The sequence below is a fragment of the Fukomys damarensis genome, unplaced genomic scaffold, assembly GCF_012274545.1.
Source record: "Fukomys damarensis isolate Sample0158 unplaced genomic scaffold, DMR_v1.0_HiC HiC_scaffold_24, whole genome shotgun sequence".
Classification (NCBI taxonomy): domain Eukaryota; kingdom Metazoa; phylum Chordata; class Mammalia; order Rodentia; family Bathyergidae; genus Fukomys; species Fukomys damarensis.
Genome location: NW_022900936.1, coordinates 69,593,883 through 69,606,051, shown reverse-complemented (window position 1 = coordinate 69,606,051; position 12,169 = coordinate 69,593,883). Strand labels below are relative to the sequence as shown.

At 47.2% G+C, this 12,169-nt stretch overlaps 1 protein-coding gene across 6 annotated transcripts in view; it reads right to left on the bottom strand.

The window, feature by feature from the left end:
* Positions 1-12,169, bottom strand: part of Scn10a (sodium voltage-gated channel alpha subunit 10) — a 110,693-nt gene that overhangs the window by 63,965 nt on the left and 34,559 nt on the right. For all 6 annotated transcript variants that reach the window (XM_033768129.1, XM_033768132.1, XM_033768131.1 and 3 more), the window contains 6 exons: positions 11,494-11,682; positions 10,705-10,768; positions 6,171-6,312; positions 5,829-6,026; positions 5,042-5,206; positions 1,652-1,945 (listed from right to left, as the gene is read on the bottom strand). In XM_033768129.1, coding sequence (XP_033624020.1) covers positions 1,652-1,945; positions 5,042-5,206; positions 5,829-6,026; positions 6,171-6,312; positions 10,705-10,768; positions 11,494-11,682 — 1,052 coding nt within the window. The remainder of the gene's footprint in view (positions 1-1,651; positions 1,946-5,041; positions 5,207-5,828; positions 6,027-6,170; positions 6,313-10,704; positions 10,769-11,493; positions 11,683-12,169) is intronic.

Here is a 12,169-nt window from a genome sequence, read left to right as displayed (position 1 = left end):
AAAAAAAAAAAAAAAAAAAAAAAAAAAAAAAAAAAAAAAATCAGACCCCCCCCAAATATACAGACCTGATTCAAAAATGGGCATCTGAAATGAACTGACATTTCTCAAATAAACAAGTAAAAGCAGCAAATAAATATGTGAAAAAATGTTCCACATCACTGGTCATTTGAGAGATGGAGATAAAAACACTGAGATTCTACCTCACTCCAGAAAGAATGGTTGCTATCATGAAATCAATGAATAACAAATGCTGGCTGGGATGTGGGGAGAAAGGAACCCTCCTCCATTGTTGGTGGGAGTGCAGACTGGTGCAACCATTGTGGAAATAAGTATGGAGATAGCTCAGAAAACTAGGATTAGAGGTTCCATTTGACCCATCTATCCCTTCGCTGGGTATCTTTCCAAAAGAATGAAAAGAATCATACCACAGCAATATATGTGCATCCCTGTTTATAGCAGCAGTTTGTAATAGCTAAAACTTGGAAACTGCCCAATTGTCCATCAACTGAAGACTGGATAAAGAAGATGTGGTTTTTCTATAAAATGGAGTACTAATTAGCCATGAAGAATGAGAAACTAGAGACATTTATAGCTAAGTGGATGCATATTGAGGCCATACCTTTGTTTTTTTGTTTTGGTACCGGGGATTGAACTCGGGTCCTTGTGCTTGCAAGGCAGGCCACCGAAGCGCTGAGTTAAATCCCCGGCCCGAGGCCATACTCTTAAATGAAGCAAATAGGACACATGTGTAAATACTGAATAGTTTTTCTGGTGTGAAAAACTAAAAGTATAAATAAGGTTCAAATCATATAATTGATAATGTGAGATAGGAAGAAAGGGGCTAAAGGAGTAGGGGAAGTGGGAAAGGTAGGGGAAAGGAAAGAAGCGAAAGGGAAAAATATGAGAAAAGGAAAAAATGGAAACAAAGCCTTTGTAAATAGGGAAGGGTGGAGGGGGTAAAGGGAGGGCAGGAGAATGGGGAAAAAATAAGAACCAAGATACATCATGTAAAGGTACAAGATCCCAATGATGAATGACAAATGTAACTGTACTGTATACCTAAAAAGTACGAATAATCTTAACAACAAAAAAAGTAAATTGCAGCTCCCAGTGCAATGAGGAATCCCCAGTTTGCCACTGACTCTGTAGTTATTGTATTAATGAGTGCTAGACAGTTGTCACCTTGCCTAATTTGTGAATTTTGGCAAGTTATTTCATCCATGAGCACAACAAGGGATATGTCACCTCTAATAATATCTGTCCTGAGCATCTCCCAGAAATTTTCTGGGTCCCACTTGCCAAGCTTCGAGTAGCAGATCCACAGGCTTAGAAAAGGACTCTGAGTTTTTCTCACATCCATAGAGGGACCACATGGCGCTATCTTCAAAGCTGTGGTGCTGAGCAAAGACAGCGACACGGAGAAAATGTGAGGTCAGATGCAAAACAATCTGTATCACTATTCTGCAGAGTAAACCAGGAAATCTGTCTAGGTCCGGTAAACTCAATAATCCTCACTGTAAAATGAGAAGTGGATGTGAAGCAATGGACAGAACGACGGCTACATGACCCTTTGATGGCTGAGGCTCGGGGCTTCTTGGCTGACTCCACTGGCTGGGAGGCCGTTAAGAGTCCAGCTCATGCGCAAACTCACCACGACTTCAGGGGGCCCCGGGGGAAGTTCCACAGCGGGCAGTGTGGGGCGTTCCTCCTCTCCATGCTGGGATCCGTGGTTGGGGGGCTGAGACAGTGGGCTCCTGAGGAGGGGACCTTGCTGTCCCGCATTCCTGCCCAGCAGCAGGGAGCCCCGATGGCTTTCGTGGTCGCCATGGCAGAGTCCATCATCTGTGATTCCATCAGGGAATGAGACATCTTGGCCAGGGGCTCGGAAGTGGAACACGCTGCCGTGGCTGGCCCGACGTCTCCCAGAAGCAAGGCCTAGGAAAGACTGGGCATTGCCCCAAATGAACAGGAAAGGAGGCGGGTTGGGAGCTTGTTCTTCAGAAAATGGAGAGCGTACTTCACCCGCTCCCACTTCCGCACCCTTATTCTCAGGACCTTTCGGTAACTAAACAAAGGCACAGATTTAAAGTGTATTCTAGGTAGACACAGGGAGGTAAGAGGAAAAAGGGATGTTCTAGACAGACTCGAGGAAACACGAAGAGAGAGGGGAGATCAGGGCCCTGAAGATTCGTGTATAGGTCATCGGGGCGAGAACACATCAGAGGACAAACTTGTTGGGTGAGTCAGCTGCTGGCAGCCTTCGCTGGGGCCTGACAATGTGTCATAAGTTCTCTGCATGCACCATTGTGACTCAAGGAGACTGTGCGTACTGTGTACACCCGGATTGGACCGTGCCTGGAGAGTGGTTGTTGAATGAACAAGTGCACTTTATCATCTGAAAATGAAGTTGTACTATTCATTGGCTCCAAGCTGCATGAGCCGAGAGTTTGTGTGGCAGGGGAGACAAGAGCTTTATAGTGTAATGAGTCTCCAGGACCCCTCGAGACAAGCTTTGAACGGTCAACAATGGGGAGATTAAAGGAAGAGTTGCAGCCTAATTTCCTGGAAGAATAATGCCACTCTTCCAAATCAATAAACATTTCCCATCAAAGTCTTTCACTGAGAGAATTGTGTGGCTTACAGACTCCAGAGGAAAAGAGCTAATTCACAGGCTGAGAGCCCCCAGAGAGTTAGTGTGTGGGGTTAGTCAATTCTCATGGCCACTGTGGGAACCTGACCATAACACACGGTTTCAGGTCATAAATAGCATTTCTAAAATCTAAACACTGACTCCCTCTACCAAACTGGTCATACTGCTTGTTTCCTCCCTTCTTTAATTCTGCTTTAATTTCTTTTATTTACTAAACTAATACAGTGGAGTATCTTGTCAGAATCCTTCCCACTTCTCCCCGCTCTCCTCAGAACTGAAGTTTCTTTTCTTAATGATTTGGAACCCAATCCTAACTAGCGGCCTTCATTGCAAACCTCGCGTTATAAACACAACATTCTTTGCCTAAAATACTGCCCAAGGATCACAGAACCCATAAAAATCCATGAACCCTTTCCACTTTGAAGGAAAGGAGCAGAATTGGCAAATCTGTATGAAACATGGGAAGTCTGAATTATTTGTACTCGGGCACCAAGCAAGCCTATGAGAAAACTGAGAAGTACATTCAGGTTCCACAGTTGACATCCAGTGCCTGCTCGGCCACCATTTATGTCAGAATTAATCTGTTTGACAAATGGTGGGCAACAAACTGCAGGCCAAGCAGTACAATTGCCTTAAAAGGTATCATCCAAGCAGCCAACTGCTCTCCAGTGGGTCCCTGGAAACATCTGCCATGTCTTTCCAGCGATTTACACCAAATTCCATCTCACTGTTGCCAGTCAGACAGGGGCTTTATCTAAAAATGCTCTAAGGTCAACTTACTGGGTGCACATGTCTGGGGAAAGAGAAAGGGAAGTCTTGAATGGACCAGAGTTTTACAGCGCTCAAATGGTGTCTCCCTGCTTTTTCATGTCCTTTTTCTTTTTTTTCCTGCTTGGAAAACACTCCTCCCCGAACTCTCCCAAGTCTTCAACCACTGCAGGACCACTGTCTCAGTACTCTTCACTTCTCACTTCAGTGTTCCCGCCTCTAGGAAGCCTTTCCTGATGCACACTCATTGTCTGAAGAATGGAATTTCCTCACCAGTGTCTACAGCACCATGTATGTGACTCTGACATAGCATTTAACATATAACTTGTTTGTATATCTGCCTCCCCCACACAAATAAGTCTTTGGGAAAGAGGCCAAGTTTTGGTCCTCTGTATGTCAAACACCTATTAATGTTGAACAAACAAGACACAGTACCTTTTTATCCCCCTGCCCTTGCAGGTAAGTTTAACTGGAGAGACAAGAGCTGAAATCAAACAATTTTGGGACATCCAGATGCTAATCTGTGTAGGGATGACTGAATGGGGAAAATTAAAGCCCACTTCAGAGTGTGATCAACACTGCGGCGGTAGCCATGATTCGGCTGTTTTGTGATTGTTAGAGCCCTAGCCAAACTCCCTTTGAAACCTCATCTGGACCATGCCCTGTGCATGTCAGGTGCTGTTTGAGAGAGACAGAGCAAGGAAGAGAAGGGCACAGATGTGGATGAATTCTCAGTGGGTGAGTCCCTGAGGCCGGGATACATGTACAAGCACGAGTGCTGGAATGATGGCATTGCCAACATGGAGAACTTCCTTCATGTGAGCACAGGAAGCCTGGAAACAACCATGTCCACACTGCCAGTGTGGGAACTACCCTTCCACACTAGGAATCCTGTCCCTCAGGCCTATGGAAAGGGAATATTTAGTACACAAGTGACTTTCAGGGGTGAGGGGTAGCGGGATGACATTTGCTGAGGGAATCTTGGTGCAGGAGGCAGAAAGCTATGATGGGCAGAAGTGCTACAGGGTCTAAGGTGAGGTGTCGAAGCCACCCCGGGCCAGACTGTCACACAGATGGGCACTGGGATCTTCGGTACCAAGAGCAGGTGACAGTTTGAGCTGCAGGGCCAGAGGCATGAGATCAGTGTGTGTGGTGACTTCTGGATCAAGACAGAGTAGCCCCGCCCCCAGCTCCAGACCTGCCTGGCAGTGCACACAAGGGAAGCTGACTGTTGATGGTGCAGGACTGGCATGTACAGTATGGCTTCCCACCTCCCCTCCAAACTTGGCTTTCTCCACTGCTCTTGTCTCAGAATCACCACCCATTCAAGGGCCTCACCCTGAAACTGGGAGTCGTTTTGGACTTGTCTTTCCTTTTTCCACATTCCACAATCCCAATCTTGATGGTCCCTTCGGCTTTGGCCCCAGAAAAGCCCTTATGACTGACCCCTCTTGCCCTGTCCACTATCCCACTATCCGTTGGGGTGGAGTCCTGGCTGACTAAAGCATCCTCCTGGCCTCTGTGCCCCCAACTTTCTCCTTCTACAAACTCCTTCCCACTTCAACCCACCGTCCACAACTCTGCAAAGGTAGTAAGCTCTACAGCACAAAACTGAGCCCTTACCATCCTGCGCTGGTTGTAAGGCTCTGACTGCGGTGATTTGTTGTCGTCAGTGGAGCCATCTGACACTCTCGACTTCATTCTGTGCCTTCTCTCACCAGCGTTTTTGGAGGCTAATGGGGAGCCACTGTGCAGAGAGGCTGTGTCCATCCCCAGTGCCACCAGCACCTGAGGGGAGAGAATAGCAGCAGAGTACCAACGTGTCTTCCAGACTGTGGTGTCACTGGGATGGGGGGAGATGAGCACAGGAGGTTCAGGATCAGCACCTGAGTGGTGTTGGGGTGAAGACATGGCAGGAACAGTGACCTCTGGGTCACCCTCTTCACCTGTCGTGACTTTTGGTGCCTCACTGAGTCCACTTACTGAGCTGTACACCCATGGGCAGCTGCTAATGCTTGCCCTTGCAGGTGGAGAGAGTTCCTTTTGGCTGATGTCCCTAGGGCAGGTGTGGAGTACAAAAGACTGGTCCTCTTGCCTTGAGGTAGGGCAGACTCATGCTCCAGTGCTCCCCAGGAGCTCAGCTGAGACTAAGTCATATTTAGTTCTGCTCCCTGCTTCCTTCACTCCCCTATCCCCAGAAGACTCTCTGAAAAGATTACTTGTATAAGAATCCTCTCTCAGGTCTTCTCTTTAAGAGAAACCTGACCAAAGACAGTCCCTGCGGTGAGAAGTATTCTCCCCTAGCTCCCTAGAATGGCGGCCTTAACCTACATGAAGCTGGATGATTCTAAGTCAGTCTTCTGCTCAAAAGCGGACCATCGGTTTCCCAAAGCTTTTGTCCCTCACAAACCTCTTGCTCCTTCCGAAGCATCTCCATGGCCTCCTGGAACTTCTTCTCTTTTGCTTCAATTTCAGCAATGGTGGCCTGGTTCTGCTCTTCGTATGCCATGGTGACCACAGCCAAGATCAAGTTGACCAGGTAGAAGGAGCCCAGGAAGATGACAATCACGAAAAAGACCATGTATATTTTCCCAGAGGCCCTGAGGGTCTGCAGGTTCAAGGGAAAGGAGAGAGACCTGTACTTATGGCAGACAGGCCCCTGAGATTAGGTCGGGATCTTCTGGGAAAAGCGCATCCATACAGCTGACCACCAGCCTCCAGCCAGGTCTGTTGGGGACATGCAGATCAATACCTGCTGGTACAGGCGTTCCCAGGAATCCTGCGTCATGAGGCGGAACAGGGAGAGGAAAGCCCAAGCAAAGGAATCAAAGCTGGTGTAGTTAAAGTCTGGGTTGTCACAGGTTTTGAGGCAGATATAACCATCGGGACACAGGCTGCAGCAAGAACAGAGAAGGCCATGATTGTGCTGCCCCTGCTTATCCCTTATCTCCTGCTTGGGGTTGCAGGAAACCCACATATCAGAGTTCAAGGCCTGGTTTCCTCTTATTAGCTAAATGACCATGGACACTTAATCTCTCTAGGACTCAGTTTCTCTCATCCATAAAATAGGGATGGCAATATGTTACTGAAGAATTTCATGTCTGGAGGAGTAGCCAGATATGCCCAGACATGATCCTATAAGCTGTTGAGCTCTTTGCCAGTTCACATCAAGAAAAGGAGAGTCAGCAACAATGATGAGGATTTATATCGCGAGCCTGTGGTTATCACCTGCAGAGTTGTCTATCCAGGAAGTACCTGTGTTAGTCAAATTCACTGAGATGATAATGAGGTGACACTTTCCACTTAGGGGTACGTGCCCCCTCCAGGTGCTTTACTAATACTGTACTCTAATAATCTAAATAAGCCTTCTCTACAGATGAGGAAGCTGGGATTCAGAGAGAAGTCAGTTGTTAAAACCATACAGGTTCCATCGCATTCATCAAAAAGGGGAAATATAACCCATCAAGTAACCTGACTCTCAAGTCAGCCAGCTGCCTCCTTGGACCGGTGAATGCAGGGAGCCAGGCAAGATGGTGGGGAGTGTTGGACTCCTCATTCTCTCTCATCATAAGGGGCTAGGGAGATGTCAAGGCGAACCCCTTGCATGTGGATGGCCTGGTCAAGGAACCAGCAAGGCTAAGGATGTGGAGCTAAGGATTCTCTTACTCTCAGGAGTCAGCCCCCTACACCAACCTCTGGGATTTACCTTATCCCAGACATTCATGTGGACACAGAACTTTGGAGCCAGAGTTTGGTTGGAGCACTGATGAATTAGTGACAATCAATTTCAACTCTACCTTCTCCAACTTGACTGGAGACCTCTCTCACTCTGCAGACCCACATTCAAAGGAGGTGTGTTTGATTGCTCTCCCAAGGAACTAGTGGACTCTCTCTGTAGGTTTCCTGCATTTTCCATCAAAGTCCACCTTAGCCATCACACACAGCTAACTGCCTGATGTGTCAACTGTCAGTACTCCAAGGACTAAATGAGATCACAGTGCAGTCTCTCGCACAGTGCTCTCAACGTAGCAAATGTTTCATACAAAGCACAAATTAAAATTCCTATGATTCTTATTGGCAGCTACTGAAAGGAGGTGCTGGACACACAAGGGGTGGTCAAGGTCTATGGTAAATGTTTAAATTAAAAAAGGTGCCACATAAATGATCCACTGCCATTACTCCACCTCAAAACACGCTCCCAAACTTCAAACACACTTATCCCATCCTTCTTGCCACTTTCTGGAGCAATTCTAGAAGTCATTTTTTTGTGAGTGTTTGCAAGGTGTGTGCCTTAGTTACTTTTCTAACTAAGTGGCAGAGACAAAATATCTGACACCCAAAGTGAAAGGAGGAAAGGTTTATTTAGCTCACGGTTTTAGAGGTTTCAGTCTGTAATCAGTTGGCTCCAAGGCAGGGTGGCACATGGCAGAGAGGCAACCGTTCATGATGGCAGAGGACTGTAAAAGCAACAAGGGTCCTAACAAAATCTTTCTGCCCCTTTTATCTTATCCAGACTACTCAGGGTGGGTAGCACTCACACTCTTAATTCTATGGCCCCTGAGCCTAGCATTGCACCACGAATCAATTCCAGTGTCACACACTCTAGATCCAGACACCTCCAAGAAAGCCCCACCTCATTCAAATGAGGCTTTGGAGGGGGGGACATCTAAACACAAGCCATAACAGTGCGATAAAACATATAGTGAATGCTGCCGCCAAGTACCATCAGTGGAAAGGCAGGTTTGTAAGACACACTAGTGCACGTTCCCTTCTGCCTTATTCACTGGAGCTGGCACCATGTGACTCCTGGCTCTTCCTTCAAATCAAATTGACCATGAAAGGTGAATGTTTTGAGCCAGTTCAGGACATTGGGGCAGTCACAACAACACATCGTGAAAGAGAACTTCCTGAACTGCTTCACAAAGTGGCAAGAGTGATGTTTCATGGAAGCAAGGGGGGATATATATACGAGGCCATTAATAGCAATGTGTCTTTTACTATAAAAGGTGTTTTAAACATGTACACATCCACAATATTATTCCATTACACCTCATATGTAAACGGATGCTGAAAATGATCAGATGTTTTCTAGTACCAGTTCTCTACCCAAGACCCTGGAATTTCCTTCCACAGTGCCACGTGGGGGGGGCTTTACTTGGGGTTCACAGCACAAGCCCAGGTTTGGCATTCACAGGAGGCACCAGAGGGCTCACTCTGCCACTGTCCTGAGTTGGCATCTCCTTGCTCGCCCAGCCCAGTTCCCTCTTCTAGTGCTTGGCCAGGTCTTGCCTCTCCGGGAAACAGGTGGGGACAGTGGTAATTCCTACAACTTCATCATGGAAAATACTTACTCTGCAGCTACTGCCTAGACAGGAAAAAGACACTTCAAAGTTCCTTGGTTTAAACTTAAATCAGAAGAAGTGAAAACACCAGAACCTTCCCACGAGTGAAAGACACAGATGCCCAATGCATTTGTGAAGAAAGGAACCAGAGAGCCTCACATTGCTCACCTTCTTCTGTTTGTTCTGCTCCTCATATCTATCTGACATTACTTTCCCGGAGAGCTGAGTAAGGTAGAGCCTCACACAGGCCTCACCCACCTTTACCTGGGTGTTGTAGGGCTGAGCCTTTTCTGCCTGTGCCTCCTTTAAAGGCCAAGCAGCAGGCAGAGCTGAGAGGTCCTCACACCTTCACCGCATCTTATCCTCTGTTCTGCCACCCACCGGAGCAGCTTCCATTGCAACATCTCTTATTTACCCGGCTGAAAGATCCCGTCTGCCCTTGAGTGCTGACCTTGACCCTTGCTCCAGGAAGCTGTACCTGACCTCCCTTGCTTCATACCATCCCCTCAGGGTGTGTGCCGAGCCTGAGGAGCCTCTGGCACAGCACTTACTCTCCTTGCTACAAGACAAAAGCTAACTCATCCTGCAAGTTATGCATATGCACAGGAGTTAAAAACCTGGCAGCGTGCAAGCTGAATTTAATCTGAAAAAATATTTTGTTTGGCTAATAAAATGTGTAGACATTTTGGGGAGCTGGTAGCCAAGTTTATAACTGTGAGAATTCACATACAAAGTTGCAATTTCCTGTCTTTCTTTTAAAGTTGGAAGAGTTGGAAGCAGTGGACCCACATTTCCGTGTGACAACCAGAAGCTTGACTGACCAGTGGTTGTCCCTTTAGATGGGCTTGACCTCTCTGTTGCCATGGTTCCCTCTGCCAGCTCCACAAACTTGTTGTTATGTGCCTGACCTCTGTAAGAATTTAAAATTGCAGTGTTCTGCATGTTTTTCTTCCTCTCTTATGTAAGGATAATAAAACCCATAGGATGCAGTTAGCTCTGATGATTAAACATAGAGCCTTTGACACAATTATATTTGACACGTGTGAGTTTCTGCAATAGATTATGTGCAAAAATAGTCACCAGTCTTCCCCTCTCTCACCCCTCCTGCCTCTCTGCAATGTGACCTTACAGCTCCTCCCATTGAGAAATCAAGTCCATTTCCCACCCTTTGCATTTGGATGGGCTTGCACCTTGCTCTGATCAACAGAATGAAAAAAGAGAGATACTGAGCCAGGTTTAACCCTAGGCTTCAGGAGGATGTGCACACTTCCACTCTTGGAAATCTGTTTCTGCAGAGAACAGGCTGGGGCCGTGGAGGAGACCAATATCCCAGGCCAGCCACCTTGAGGCTCTTTGGCCACAGTCTGCAGAGGCAGGAATGAGCCAGTCAGTGCCATCCAATGGCCAATTGATCCCAGCCCCAAATACTATACAAAGAGTCAGGTTTAAGCATCAAAATGGTTGAGGTTCTCTTGTGGTTGAGACAAAATACCTGACACCCAAAGTGAAAGGAGGAAAAGTTTATTTAGCTCCTGGTTTTTGAAGTTTCAGTCTGTAATCAGCTGGCTCCAAGGCAGGGTGGCACATGGCAGAGAGGCAACTGTTCATGATGGCAGAGGACCACAAAGGCAACAAGGGTCCTAACAAAATCTTTCTGCCCCTTTTGTCTTATCCAGACTACTCAGGGTATGTAGCACTCACATCCCTAATCCTAGTACCCTTGGTTGCCATTTAAATGGTTGCCATTTTATGGGGTCTTGGCAACCTCAAGGCTTGTTATGAGACAAAAGCTAACTCATACTCCCTCCCTGAGAGTCCTAAGATGGCAAAGGCCCTGACTTATTCATTTATACAATTCTTTCAGCACCTGTCACCCAGTCTCTGCCTGGAATATGCTGAGGATAAGATGGAAGAAGGACTTCTGGGCCCAGATGGGGTACTCACCCTGCACCAGTTCCGTTGCCACACAGTAAGGGATCAGAAGTTCCTGGCTTAATAGCATACTCATCTGCCAAAGAAGGGAAGAAATAAAAGCCTCACTGTTGGTTTTGCACCTGCCAGCCATGCCCTTTGTGGCCTTTTCCCTGAGTGAGGGGAGCTCCCTGGGCTGTGTGCACCCAGTCGGCACTCGGTGGATGCCTAGAGCCATGTGGAAGGCCTAAGTCACATCTGAGAAGAGCTGGGAGGCAACTTGTCTCTATGCTTCATGCAGTACAGCAGAATGACTTGCTTCTGGATTTAAAAGCACATTTCCTTACAAATGGAATACTGGGGAAACAGGAAATGGGTGACTCAAAAGCAAATCACAGCTCAGGAAGAGAATTTCAACAGGAATGAGGAATCAAAATACTTGTCTAGCTGGATGCAGTGGCACATGCCTGTGATCCCAGCTACTCAGGAGGCTGAAGCAGGAGGATTGAGAGTTTGAGGCTGCTAACACATGGGCAGGTTAATGAAACTTCCTCTCAAAATATAGTTTAAAATAGGGCTAGGGGTGTAGCTCAGTAGTAGAGCGCTTGCCTTAGCATATACAAGGCCCTGGGTTCTACCCAAGTACCACAAACAAACAAAAAAAGGCAAAGCAAAGCAAACCAAACAGAAACAAGACAAAAATTATCCAAAAAAAAGAGTCTATTTAGATGTGTTGAGCTTTGTACCTCTCCTTTCCCCTGTGTCCCTGCGGTCCCAAGGCCCCACATAGGCCTTGGTCTCTGCGGCAGAAATCTCACTCACATGTTCTAGATGAACAGTTGGTGGCCTGCAGGGCAGTCGTGCTATTCCTGACACATTTGTTCTTGAGGTTGCCCTTGAAGAGCTGCAGGCCCACCAGGGCGAAGACACTCAGGCAGAAGACGGTGAGGATAGTCACGTCAGTCAGCTTCCTTACCGAGTGGATCAAAGCCCCCACGATGACCTTTAGCCCTGTGGGAAGATGACGGTGACACCGCCTGGTGGAGGGGGCACCACAGAGTACATGCACGAGCCCTGCCTCCTTCCTCCTCTCTGTGAACAGGTGTGAGATATTTACAACCCCTGGCAGTTCCAACCTCAGCCTCTCATCTGAACTCTGAAATTGTCCTGAGAGGCAGGCAGGCCTATTGTCCTCATACAGATAATCAACTGAGATCCGGGGAAATGTAGATTTTTACTATCTTAAGGCTCACACGTTCCTGGCATACCAACTCAGTTAAAGAACTCGCGGCATACCTACTCTGCTCTGCGCCCTGTTGGAGTTGTGAGGCTGCTTGCTTCACACCAGTATTTTGCATCTGTCTTTCTGAACTCATCTCAGTTCTGGGGTGCAGGTCCAGGCTCGGAACACATAGACTTCACTCTTTGTATGGGGAGGGTAGGGAGGATCATACAAGGCTTGGAACTGCCAGGGGTTTGTAAATATTTCACACCTGTG